Consider the following 13,590-nt stretch of genomic DNA (forward strand, 5'->3'; position numbering starts at 1 on the left):
AAATAATGATAGGGTATTTATAGTTGAAAATAGGGAAAAAGTGTAATTATAAAAAGTTTGGGATTAAAACAAAGTTGGGGGGGAGGGGGGGAGGTTAAATGGTTATTTTATGAATAGCCAACGGCTATTTTTGACAGCCCAACGACAATATTTTATTTTAAAAAAAAAATAGTCGTTGGGACCGTGTGGCCCGCTAAAGGACTGGGCCGGTCCCGGGCCCTGGCGGGCTAAACGGTCCCCGGCCTAACGGGCCTAAATCATAGGACCGGCCCACGAGACCGGCCCAGGCCCGCTAAAATCGGGCCAAACGATCCTGGCCCGTTTAGCCCGTTTGGCCCTCGGTCCCGGGCCTGGACCGGCCCACTTGCCACCCTTAGCTGGAGATAGTCACTTTTAAGTATGTTGTTTAAAATATATCAATAGTTTGCAATATATTTAAATATTAGCCAATTCACTCAAACTTCAGGACGCGGCGTCTTGAAGTTTAAACCTCAAATTAACAATTTAGAAATTTAAAGCACTTAGTCTTGAATTTTAAATTATCGGTTTGGACCTAGTCCTGAATTTTAAATTAACAGCTCAAAAATTTAGGATACTTAGTCCTGAAATTTGGGCAAATTAACTAATATTTAAATACATTGCAAATTATAGGTATCTATTAAATAGCAGGCTTAAAAGTGGCTACTAATGCACTTCGCCAGGTTCCCAGAGGATAGGATATGAAGTCTAACATGTCCAGCCGATTTATATGGTTTGTGATTCAACTTTGTTGTTGGGCTCTCATATAGGCCCAGGCCCAATAAAGTAGAAAATATCAGAGGTCCAGAAGAAAGCCCAAAACAAAGATAAAGACACATCCATTTGCCATCTCCCCTTCCCTCAAAAATATCACACAAAGATAAGATAGTTTCTTCTTCAGTTCTTCCCAATCTCCAACTCCTCAACCATGTTTTCTCTCACTGTAAACTCCCCTAAACCTCTATCTCTCTCCACCCCATTTCTCCCTACCCACCCCCACCCCCTACCCTCCATAACCCATAAACCAAATCTCAATCCAAAACCCATAACTGCACTCATAATTCCTCCTTCCTCAGGCCAACAACAGCAATATTCAACCCAACAACAACAACAGCAACAACTTTATCAGCCTTTTAGACCTCCTCCTCCACTTCTCCCACCCAAATTCCGCAATCTAGACACAAATTCAAAGCTTGAAGTTTTAGCTAACCGCCTTGGCCTTTGGTATGAGTATGCTCCTTTAATACCTTCTTTAACAAGAGAAGGTTTCACTCCTTCAACTCTTGAGGAAATCACTGGCCTTACTGGAGTTGATCAGAATCGTTTGGTAGTTGCTGCCCAAGTTCGTGACTCTCTTGTTGAGTCTGCTGCTTTGGACGAAGAAACGTTGTCGTATTTTGAATCTGGAGGTGCTGAGTTATTATATGAAATTCGTTTGCTTAGTGCTAGGCAACGAGCTGATGCTGCAACTTTTTTAGTGAAGAATGGATTTGATGCAAAACAAGCTCAAGATTTAGCTAGAGCAATTAAAGATTATCCGCGTAGACGTGTGGAGTATGGTTGGGATAAGTTTCATGGTGATTCTCCTGGTGATTGTTTAGCTTTCATGTACTTTAGATTAGCTCAAGAATATGCTGCTGCAGCTTCTGAGGATTTGAGGAGGTCGTCAATGGAGAAGGCTTTAGAAGTTGCTGAGTCTGAAAGTGCGAGGAATTTGCTTGTAATGGAGCTAGAAGGTAATGAGGTTGCTAAAGAGAGTGTAAAAGATGATGGGGTGACAGTGCCTTTGGTGAGAATGAAGTTAGGGGAAGTAGCTGAGTCGACGATTGTAGTGGTTTTGCCTGTTTGTAAGGCGGAGGGGAGGGATGTGGAGGTGGAGGCGGCGCCATGGGAATGTGGTGGCGTGGGGGATTTTGGTATCGTGGAGGCGGAGAAGGATTGGAGAAGATGGGTTGTTTTGCCAGGATGGCAACCTATCGCGGGGTTAGAGAGAGGTGGAGTTGCAGTGTCGTTCAAGAGCGGGAACTTTTTGCCGTGGAGGGAGAAGAGCAAGTACAAGCAAGAGCCGGTTTTGGTAGTGGCGGATAGGGGAAGGACAGAAGTGGCGTCGGAGGACGGGTTTTATTTGGTGGTTGATGGTGGCAATGGGAGCAATGAGGAGGGATTGAAAGTGGAAAGAGGTTCTACTTTGAAGAAAAGAGGGGTTGAACAAAGCTTGGGGATTGTGCTTATAGTAGTTAGGCCACCAAAGTGGGAAAATGAAGATCAATTGGGTGAAGAAGATTGGGATTAAATTCAAGAATGCCTTGTAAAAATGCAGCCTTTGCTGTATATTGTCAATGCAGAAAATTGGATATCACTGCAATTTTCATTTGAAGACAAGTTGAAGCTCATCTTTGAGCCTTCACTGCTAGATTTGGTAAGATTGACTAGTTGAACACAAACTTTGTTCACTTGGCATTATTATATTACCTAGTATTTAGAAGCAAATACAGAGAGGGTACAAATTCAGGATTCCATTTAAGCTCACTTGCAGTTAAAGACCACCAATAGTAGTCAATTTTGAATTGTAATTGAAGATATGAATTGTACTACAATTAAGATGATAATAAAATTTCCCATTTGTCTTGTTCCAAACTCTTCTCTTACAAATTACATTACATCATATAACCAGCAAACCAACCTTTTATCTTTAAGTTTTCAGAACTATATAATTTGAGTTCTTAACTTCAACTCCCATATATAAGAATATTGTAAAAAATATTAATCATTTAATAATGAGACAAGAGTCAAGCAATAATTGAATTGAATGACATACATGAAGACCTGCTTTTCTGGTGAACTTCCATTACAGTGAATTTGGAACCTTATAGTTTATATAAGCACTTATTATCGCTCAATAGTACATGGTATGACTATTAACAAAAAAAGAAGAATTTATCTACCTGATAAGTTCATGACTAAGCACTTAACTAATGGCACCAAAGATTTTCTTTTTCACAGCTTTACAACTTTCTGTTATCCAATTGTTCCATCTTGAATTCTACAGAATTTCTGCTGCATAATACATATCATTTTAATCTTCGACGTTCAGCTTCCCTTCAGCCAAGAATTTGTTAATTTAAAGGTGACTGACCCTGTTGTCAGTATGTTTGAACCAAACCTTCTTTTGGGAATGTCATTGTATCATTGTATCAGCAATGGTTCACCTGAGTCAATCAAGAAATCATCCATGGTAGCAAGGGATTTCAATTGCCAACCAATAGAAGCGATCGTCTTTTGGCACTCTGCAAATTGACTAGCTGCTATTGCCATTTGTTTATCCTGGACATGCACATAACAGATGGATCATAAATATGAGGAATCACTGAGCAAATATTGTTAGTTACAGAACAACCATTGGCAAGGGTTTCTGCAATATAAATTTGTGCATGCAACATAAAACCAATGCCACTGATATTACCCCCTTAATGTAAGTCTTATCTTAGCGCTGTTCTACAAAAAGTTTACTAGTTAGAAGAGACCTAAAGTATCGGAACATCCTTGCGCAGCATGGCAAAGGGTTTGAACACCCTTATTGAATTTCCTGGCTTCGCTACTGCTACGTATGATCTGAAGGTAAAACTGGGTTTTAGTTGTCCTCAAGAACCTGCTGACTAAACTGTCGTTTTTACCTTACAAGTAACAGAAAACCAGAATAACTTATGAAGCAGTCTTGTCATTAAGAAAACTTAATTGCTCTCCTGAAAATTTTGACTTCTTAGGACAACCTTAATACGATTTAGGAGCTAGACAATAAAAGAGATGTTCTCACATTCATTTTTTATTGTTTTGAAACACCAAATGCAGCCAAAGCATGTTCTGTATTAAGTTAACCTTTTACTCCACTTTCAATCTCAACTCTCACACGTCTTTTGAGCCTCCCATTATCCTAAAGTACTCATGTACGGTCACATTCTCTGCCACTAAAAGTAACAGTGAATGTAGATGATAACCAATTTTCTCTTTAACCGTCGCTAAGCATGATGATAACCAATTTTCTCTTTAACCGTCGCTAAGCATGATGATAACCAATTTTCTCTTTAACCGTCGCTAAGCATAAAAATATGATCTTTCTTTGATCTCCTCTAGAAGAAGAACTACGGAAATGAAGGGTCAGCGCTTAGCAACAGGTTGCCAGTTGATTAGCAAGTAATCTGTTAGAACTTTTAAGCTATGCACAAGGGGGTTGAATAATGAAATATTTTGGCAACTAACCTTATTGATCTTAAATTCCTCGACAATAGTTGCTTTCTGAAGCTGGGATGCAGATTTTATCATTGAATTATCGATTTCTAGTTTCTGCAACTTTGCAGCAGTTTCCTGGTGCAAAGCACTTTCCTTGCAAAGCTCCTCTTGAAGAGAATCAACTTTAGAAAGCAATGTTTGCAGCTCGAATTCAATGGCTTTAAGTTGTGACTCTGCTAGATCTTTCTTTGCATTGGTAGCTTCAAGTTCGGCTTCAACTCCAGATTTCATTCCTTCCACGATTTCTAGTTGAGTTTGAAGCCCTAAAAGTTTGACTTCAGTTTCCTCCAAGCGAAATTCTGATTTCTTAAGCTTCAAATTGGTAGCCTCAACTTCAACCTCAGCAGCTCTCTTTGCTTCATTAGCTGTAATGAGCTGAGCTTGGAATTCCGCTACATCAGCATGTGCTTCTTCTAAGCGTTCAACTAAATTCTTGAGCCTAGTGTTGGCAGACTCGACTTCTGCCTCAGTCTTCTTCTTTGCTTCATTTGCCACAGATAACTGTGCTCTGAGCTCCACAATCTCAGCCTCCATTTTCTGCAAATGTTCTGTTAAGTCTTTAAGCTTTGATATAGTAGCCTTGAATTCAGGCTCCAATTTTCTCCTTGCTTCATTTGCCATAGATAACTGAGCTTTTACCTCAATTAAATTGTCCTTTGTTTCTTTTAATTGTTCTTTAGATATCTTAAGCTCGCCCTGACACTCAGTTAATTCCTTCTCTAGTTTCAATTTCTCCACCTCCATCTTTGCCAACTTCTCCGCTTCAGCTGTCTGACTAATTATGGCTCTACGTTCAGTTTTTAAAATAGGTTCACCGATGTGAGCTCCTCTGACGTTGCTGCTTTCACTCACTATATCAGGACGCGCTGCAAGCTTCTCCATCTCAAGAAAATCATCCATCAGATTTATCTCCACAGATGATGCTATAAGGTCTCTTCTATGTGGCTTTTCATGTTTATATTGATTCAATTCAGAAACTAAAGCAGAAGACAGGAAGTAAGAACCGTTCTGGTCATAATTATTTGGCTCCAAACCACTGATTTTGCAACTATCATTTTCTGCTGTAGACAGCCGTTCTCCAGTATCTGACAAACTATCAGCAGAAGGTTCAATATAAGCTGAGGAAGCAGCAGTAGACTTGTGGTCATTAACTGCTGATCTTTTCCGAGCAAATGCCTTGAGCATACGGCTTTCTGCTTCAAGCTTAGCCACCTTCGTGATACTCTCCAGATGTTGTTTGCTAGCTGTTTCAGCAGCATGAGTACTTAAATCTCTCTCAGATGTCATTAGTTTGAGCTCCTCAGATATAGAAACAAGCTCAAGCTTGAGGATTGAGTTCTGTTTCTCTGCATGTTCAAGCTTACGCTGAAGATCTTGAACGTTACTGTCTTCGGCTTTAGAACTTTGCAGTTGAGACTGGAGCTGAACAAGCTTATTTTCAAGTTCAGACTTCCTAAACTCCCACTCACAACTTGTCTTGGCTACAGCGACCTGGACATTCTGCGCTTGCTCTTCTCTTGCCTGTCGAAGCTGTCTTAGACACTCTTTAAGTGCTCCATCAAGATGTTTGACGCGCTCTTCAAGGATTGAGTTCTTCTGGTTTGCCGTCTCAACTAGTCTCTTCTGGATCAACACTTCAGCTTCAGCCTTCTCCCATCCTTATATAATAAAATTATTGACCAGAACAAATGTCAAAAAAGCAAAGACCTCACTGGCAGACATTATATACCATGTTCAATCAATTATGCGAAAACTATTAACTGCTTCACTTCAGACTTCAACTATTTAAAAGTTCCATTTTAGGATTTGACTTCAACTCTTTGGAATTAAACAAATGTCAGCACAAGCTGCAAAAGAGCTTGGATCTCCAATTGCCTATATTGTGCAGACTCTCCAAAATACTGCTGCACTTGTGTCGGATTCTCCAAAAAAAATACACTGCTTTTGGGGAATCCGACACGCACCCGGCGCTATTTTCGGAGAGTCCGAGCAACATAGCAAATTGCACAACCAATTCATTGAATATGAATCCTTAAACTTCATTGATATAGCATAGCCCAAGTAAATAGAAAACTCAAAAAACTACAACATATCTTCCTCAAGAAAAACTGTAAATAAAGAGTCAACCAATGATTCATGCTTGTGCAAAAAGCCCCAGACCCTTAATATGATAGATAATACATAATGTTGAACTCAACTACAATAATAAAATCAGAAGCAACAGTAATAGCAACATTGGCTAATTTTTTCAATGTCCTTTAACTATTAAAATATGGAGGAAGGACCAAAAATCATACTGGTATTGTCAACGACTAGTATTAAAAAGAACTAGTAAAATAGCTGAATGAGTTCCAGCATAAGATTCGCCTTCAAGGAAATAAGGTTCTACCTGAGACAGCTTCCTCGGCTACTTTTGCATGCTGCTTTACCAAATCTTCCTTCTCACGGACGTTCACAAGAGCTTCTGACAATTTAGCTGACAGAGTCTTGACAGTTTCATTAAGTTCTTCATCGCTGGGAGCAGTTTTAGATGTGACTTCAGGTGATTGAGTGTGATGATTTTGAAGAGCCTTTCGAAACAAATAAAAGATCCATATCAGTAAGCACAAACCAGGAGTTCACTACACTAATTTTCAGTATCATTTCCGTCTTTAAAACGATAATTATTCCTTTGTAGTATTTTTCTAACGTACTTTATCTCCCTCTTTCTATTTTCAGCAAAAGCAGAAGTGTGGGGAAAAAGTTACAGCAATAGCAGGGTAAAGAGCATTAGAATATCATATACCTCTTGTTCCTAAATATTATAAAAATGATGCATCTGTATGTACATAAAGGAATCAGGTCCATGTAATTCGAGCACCCTATGAATCATGCATAGACCACATGTGGATTCAGCCATGATTTTCAACCACTGCGTACTGAAATTCTACAAATGTGTCACCTAGTACGTCTTATGTGCTTAGAGCGTTCCGCGTATAGAGTGAGGTATAATATTTATTGACTGGGCTCTTTGCTAGACAACAGCACGCAAGCATTCAGAATTTGCTGTCTAAACCTTGATTATTCCACTGAAAACCCTAAAGCAAGGGCTGCCATGCAGCAACAAATTTGACATTCAGTAAATAAGATTAGCACCCAAAGCAGCTATTAAAAGTTGAACTCCATGATAGGAAAGTGCATTGAGATATCAATGCTAAGTGATACATTTCTTCTTAACAAGTGGACTAAAGCAAGACCTATTCCTGAGCCGAGGGTGTATCGGGAACAACCTCTTTATTAGGTAAGGTCTGCGTACACACTAACCTCCGGCCGGACCCCACTATGTGGGATTATAGTGGGTATGTTGTTGTTGTTACTAAAGCAAGACCTACCACCAGCCCCTGCTGCCCTTACCCATTTCGTCTACCATAGTGTTTGCCTAAATTATAGTATATTTTTACAAAAGAAGTTTTCAGCTACCTAACCAAATACTAGAAAGGGGAAAACCCCTGATCACCCAAAAAAAGAAGAAGACAAGGAATGGAATCATTTGGAAGATAATGAATAAGAGGAAGAAAATGAATCTGACCTGATCATCAAAGAACCTCTCAGAATGGGAAGAAATGGATCCAACAGAAGAGCATTCAGTTTCACCACTGCCACTCGGACTCTTCTCCGATGCCTTCCTCCGCCACAACCAACTCCGCCGGTCCATCCAAAAGAAAATTACCTCCTCATTCCTCTTAACTATACTAATATTCCTGTAAATTCATATCCCAAACAAACTACAAATTAATCACCAATAATACTCAAGAACCATAAAACCAATTATTCCCCAATCCATGATTCTCAGTACTGAACATTTATGGAAAGAAGATGAGGGGATTTTTCTTAACTTTGATTAGAATTCACACCTCAATAGTCACTACCTAACACTTTGAAGTTGGAGTCATTTCAAAACCCCCAAAAGAAGTAAAATTTGAGATAAGCTTCCCATTTTGGACCCCATGAATGTAATCGTTTCAACAACTCATGTGCCTTTCCATTCCCTATAAGTAATAATTAGTGTGAAAGCCAAAGCAAAAAATAAAAGCGCAATTTTGGGGATAACACCCAAATCACAACAAAAACTGAAAGAGATTGTGACCCACCAGAAAAAGCTACCTTAACAGACCAGCAACACCCCCCCCCCCCCCCAAAAAAAAAAAGGCAGGTATAAAAAGTCAAGCTTTCAGTTGAATTTACAGAAGCTTCATCAATTTTGAACAGAAAATACAATATATAAAAAATGTCCTCAAAAACATACAACAAAGTAATTCTTGTTGGCGTCGCAATATATAAACATTTCAATATTTCTCATAGAAAAAGATTTGATTTCGCTATTAGTTGTTAAATATATAATACCAATAACTTCAATTGGAGGTGCTGGTGAGTGAAGACAAAAACTACTTTGCTTTCATTGTTTCTTCAATCAATCCAAAGAAAACAATTGACTTTTTGTGTTTGGTTTTTCTCTCAAATAATACTTTTAATTAAAAGATTATTCCCGCGCATGGATTATGCAGAGTTTTCAAAGGTATAAACAATAATTCATCATAGTGGGTACCACGACTATTGCGAGAGGGCTTTCACACCCTTAGGCCTTAGCTACACTTCTCTCCTTCTATTTTTTTTAATATACATAATGAAAAGGTACAAATACCCTTAACTATAACCGGATTTTTAACTAATTAAACTTTCAGTCCTATTTATTTTTAAATAGAATAAATTTACTCTTAAAATATCACAACCTACACGCGCTTCAATATTTTTTACCACTAAAATTAATTTTTTCTTCAATTTCTTCAATCTTCTCCTTTCTTTCTCTGTTATTTCTCTTGCCTCCATTGTCAAAAATCACCATTATCATACATGCTTCAAGGACAATATCTCTTTGCCACCTCCAAAAGAAAATTTTGACTTCCACCATTTTTATTTTCACTTATCATCGCATTCGCCACCTCTATTTTTTTTTCCATAACCATAGAACTTTTATTACATTAATACTTATAGGTTTTTAAGCTTAAATATAGCTTAAAAGAGGGTGAATGGGAAATTGAGAGAAGTTGAAAATATTTGAGTTTCCTCCTTGATAAATGGATATTGTCCCATATTGGAAGAGGAAAAGATTATGATTGGATGAGTATATACACAATTGCACTTCTTCTAGCTCTTAAAGAGTTAAGAAGAAGGCAAGCCTCGCGACGTCGCCGTCGCTCACTCGGCTCGGCTTCGGCTTTTCCTTAAGGAAACACTGTAAATTCAGTGGGTTCAGATTAAATTCTGTTTCATTTACATTTCTGTTTATATGTTATTTTATTGGGTATTTATTATTGCTGCAAAAGAGAGATGTACGGGTAAAAATAAAAATAGAGGAACTTGAATTTTCCCGGCAAGGAGTTCGCCAGATTTCTTGTGGGAATCCCTTATAACGACTAAAAAAAATTAAATGGGTTAGAGATTATTTTATTAATAAAATATAACTACTTGTAAAGTATCTAATTGCAAAGTGACAGACGTATTTAATAAATTTTTAAGGCAATTTTATGCTCTCACACGCCTCAAGAAAGTGAACACATTTTCTATGCATGTCATCTCTAAAGGGATATTTATTCTACTTTAAAATAGTAAGGGATAATAAAAAAACCACAAAATTTAAGTGTAGTTGAAAATACGGGTACAGGTCAAAAAGGTAGTTATTGTTATAAGAAAAATCAAATTATGGTGTATGTCTACTCTTCCTCCATGATCTTCTCAAATGCTTAATGACATATTCAATGACATATTTCTATACATAATGACATATTCAATGACATATTTTTTTTCACTTTTCATGCCTATATAAAGGCCTTATAATAGATAGGAAAATACACACAATTGAAGAAGAAAATCTCTTTCTTCTCTCTATCTCCATTTCTTGTTCATGTTTTACTAAATTGCTTTTATTTCATAAAAACATGTCTTGTTCATGTTTTACTAAGTTGCTTTTATTTTGTAACACGTTATCAACACGATTTGTTATTTTATCTACACTTCCTACAAGAGATAACAGAATTGTAGACTTAGCTTCGTTGAGGTCTTAACTTTTGTTAGTGTGTTATATAGAGTTCATCCTTCAATAGTTTTCATATTTTGGGACTTTTCTTATACCACACTTATATGGCCATCAAACAGTAATAATTGCCCTTTACTGATCATTCTAAGCGTACAAACAAGGTATGCACATTTCTAATAAATAAGTCAGATGAGATATGTACACCTAGTATAAATTATAATTATGGTTTATAATTAGTATGCTCCTTCCGTCATGTTCTCACCTTTATCTCCCGTTTTAGTTACTTGGTGATACATGATGGTGGAAAGATCAACATACCAAGTAATTTTTCTAGAATTAATACTTTTCAATTGGACAATATCAGTTGATTGACTAGCTATATTTACTACAAAATCATGCTTGTGTTTTAAAACTAATTCATGAAAGTGTGTTAGGTTGTCGCTTACATGATGATATCCTCGTAATAATTTAAATGTATTTTCTATAATTTTATATAGTTTAGATAAATTAATCCTCTCTAAAAGGTTTTGTTAAGTCTGGCACCTATTTAACATAAAAACTATAGCTTTCATTGTTTGGGTGATTTATCTGCAGAAAGTATTGGATTACTTTATTTCACCAAACTTATTAAACACAGCGATCAAAATGCAACACATGTAATTTGGTTTCTATTTGAGCTAATGTCATCTCGCGGAATTGTTCATATGGTAATTAAATACATGTGCTTCACACTTGTAATATGAGGTTGTATTTATTCTTTCACCAACTAATTTTATAGGTTTCTTTTAGTATGCGAAATATTTGAGCATATCACATGTACGCAACTCATTCATACTTTCATATCTTTGCATTAACTTTATGTGCAGTGTTTAGTAAAAATATATTTTTTTCAATTGTATCTAGTGAAATAAAGAACTGGAAATGCATGTCTTTATTTGCTATATCTCTTATATGACAAAGATAATATTCCAACGTATATATATGTTCTGACCTTTTACATACTATGATAGATAATTATTAAGGTAATTTAGTAATAATATTTTTACCATAACATGATGTATTTCATTGAAAGCAAAATTGGCATATATCCTAACTAGCATTTTTGTTGCAGAGGAACTGTTTCAAGATTGAAATAGTTATATATGTCTTCTTGAAAGTTAATTTATTTTTGCCTATAATTATGAAGTAATAACATTTTAAAGGCTCGAGTGCGAGTCCTAGTGAATTTTGGCTTATTATGCCAAAGATTGAGGGTAAGACGATGGGTTCAAGTCCCAACGCACTATGTTGATGAAAAGACGTTGGATTCAAGTTCCAACACATTATGGCCTAGCATGCCTTTATATGGGTAAGACATTGGGTTTGAGTCCTAATGCACCATATTGATAATAATAATAATAATAACTAAAGAAAAAATAATATAATTTTCATGAAAAAGCATGAAGCTTATCCCACTTGATTTGCTCCATTTCTTGAAGTGAATGTGATAGCAGTGCATGATAAGTCTAAATAAAGACAAGTGGTTGACCAATGAATGTGGGCGTGCGAAAGGCCAAAATAATAATAGTTATCACTATGGTAATTATAAAAAGGGAGAAATTCTTTGAAGAGAATGTGACTTGTGATAAACATTGAGATTGCATACTCATTCCTGAAAGTGAATGTGAAAATATATATATGATAAAGATTATGCATAATAATGTACTTGTGCATAGTTGGATAAATACTACAACTCACCTCTAAGGGAGGTTTGAGACAAAGAAAGATAATGAATATTATTGTGTAGTTACATGAATATATCATTGGTCGCATGCATGTGATGCGCCAAAAATATTTTGTCATGCCTTATGAAAGTTATTAAAAGCAAAATTAAAGCAAGAAATTATTTTGCTTGTGATGATTTTGAACATGACAATTATTATGATATGATTCTCTTTGTGAAGGAGACATTCATTATATGGATGGTGTGACAAAAGATCTTGTAGTACAAAAGCAGTTAAGAGCTCTGAAAGAACTAATTTATTACTATCCGGATGAATGAAATTGTTCATGACATTAATATTTTAGTAAGTCTCAAAAGAAATATTTTAATTTATAAATATATTAGCCAAAGTGGTTGGCATATTGAGACTATAAATGAAAAAAAGATTGAATATCTTTATATTACTATAGTCATACTGGGTAAATATGAAAGGTTACCTGACTTTTCTTCTATTTATACTACACAAGTATAAGCATGATGATGCAATCACAAGCCACAAGTAAACTAGAGGTTTACTGAAATAAATATTAGTTGGCATGACCGGTTGACCATCTCGGTTCAATTATGATGCGAAAAAAAATTAATTAAGAATTGCATTGGCATATATTGAAGAAATATAAGATTCTTCAAGAATTCTCTAGTGCTGCTTATTTTCATGATATACCAGTTAAGGTTGGGATTGAATCCCTTGATTTTTGGAACGAATAAAAGGTGATAAATATATAGGCCCAGTCACCTTCCATGTGGACCGTTTACTATTATATGATTTTAATAGATGCATCTATTCTATGGTCACATGTGCATTTGTTATCAACTTGTAGTTTGGCTTTTGCAAGATTGATTGCTCAAATTATTAGAACACAGTTTCCGAATATAAATTATGATGATTTATCTTGATAATACTGGTTTAAATCCAAGTTGGTTTAGCAGAAAATGTATGCCTCCAATTATATCTAAACCATTGGTTATGAGAACAAAATTGCCAATATAAAATTTGGTATGTGATGTATTATTTAATATACAAGAGCACTTGTACGCATCTAGCCAAGTTATGATAAGTTCTCCCTATCACAATCGGTTCAGGGTCAGGACCCAAATAATTTCCATCTAGAAATATGAATGTGCTATATGATTTAATTATTCCACCACAATGCATAAAGATGGATCCCCAAATAAGACTAGGGATATGTATTGGTGATCCCAATAATAGGGGGAGAAAATAGGCAGCTGAAAAAGTAATGCATGTAATGAATTATTATGAGTACATCGAGATCCTCGTACGAGAAAATATGAACTTGAAGTTCAAGTGATAATTCGTTTGCAAAATATTGCCAGGCGTATTTGCTGACCCAAAGCTAAATGTCATATTCAGCTGCTAATGCTCCAAATAAAATAAAGTTCATAATGAATAGAGTCCATGGCATGCATAAAGCATAATAGACTAATCGCT

General features: G+C 36.2%; 2 protein-coding genes across 6 annotated transcripts; one reads left to right on the plus strand and one right to left on the minus strand.

Moving 5' to 3' along the window:
* Positions 1–894: 894 nt before the first annotated feature.
* On the plus strand, positions 895–2,655 carry LOC107808875 (rubisco accumulation factor 1.2, chloroplastic). The gene has a single exon (XM_016633437.2). The coding sequence runs from the start codon at positions 947–949 to the stop codon at positions 2,309–2,311; it is 1,365 nt and encodes a 454-aa protein (XP_016488923.1). The 5' UTR covers positions 895–946; the 3' UTR covers positions 2,312–2,655.
* A 160-nt stretch (positions 2,656–2,815) lies between these two features.
* LOC107797024 (filament-like plant protein 3) lies at positions 2,816–8,963 on the minus strand. 5 transcript variants are annotated; one of them, XM_075228366.1, is made up of 5 exons: positions 8,891–8,963; positions 7,874–8,045; positions 6,695–6,875; positions 4,276–5,963; positions 2,816–3,342 (listed from the first exon to the last, which is right to left on the minus strand). In XM_075228366.1, exons 2-5 carry the CDS (start codon positions 7,997–7,999, stop codon positions 3,205–3,207), a joined length of 2,133 nt encoding a protein of 710 aa, XP_075084467.1. In that variant the 5' UTR covers positions 8,000–8,045; positions 8,891–8,963; the 3' UTR covers positions 2,816–3,204. The 5 variants fall into 5 exon arrangements, with proteins under 5 accessions (XP_075084467.1, XP_075084465.1, XP_075084464.1 ...); XM_075228364.1 differs by having other exon boundaries at positions 8,689–8,950; XM_075228363.1 differs by lacking the exon at positions 8,891–8,963 and adding an exon at positions 8,199–8,476.
* Between the last annotated feature and the right edge of the window lie 4,627 nt (positions 8,964–13,590).

The sequence above is a fragment of the Nicotiana tabacum genome, chromosome 13 (genome assembly GCF_000715075.1).
Source record: "Nicotiana tabacum cultivar K326 chromosome 13, ASM71507v2, whole genome shotgun sequence".
Lineage (NCBI taxonomy): Eukaryota > Viridiplantae > Streptophyta > Magnoliopsida > Solanales > Solanaceae > Nicotiana > Nicotiana tabacum.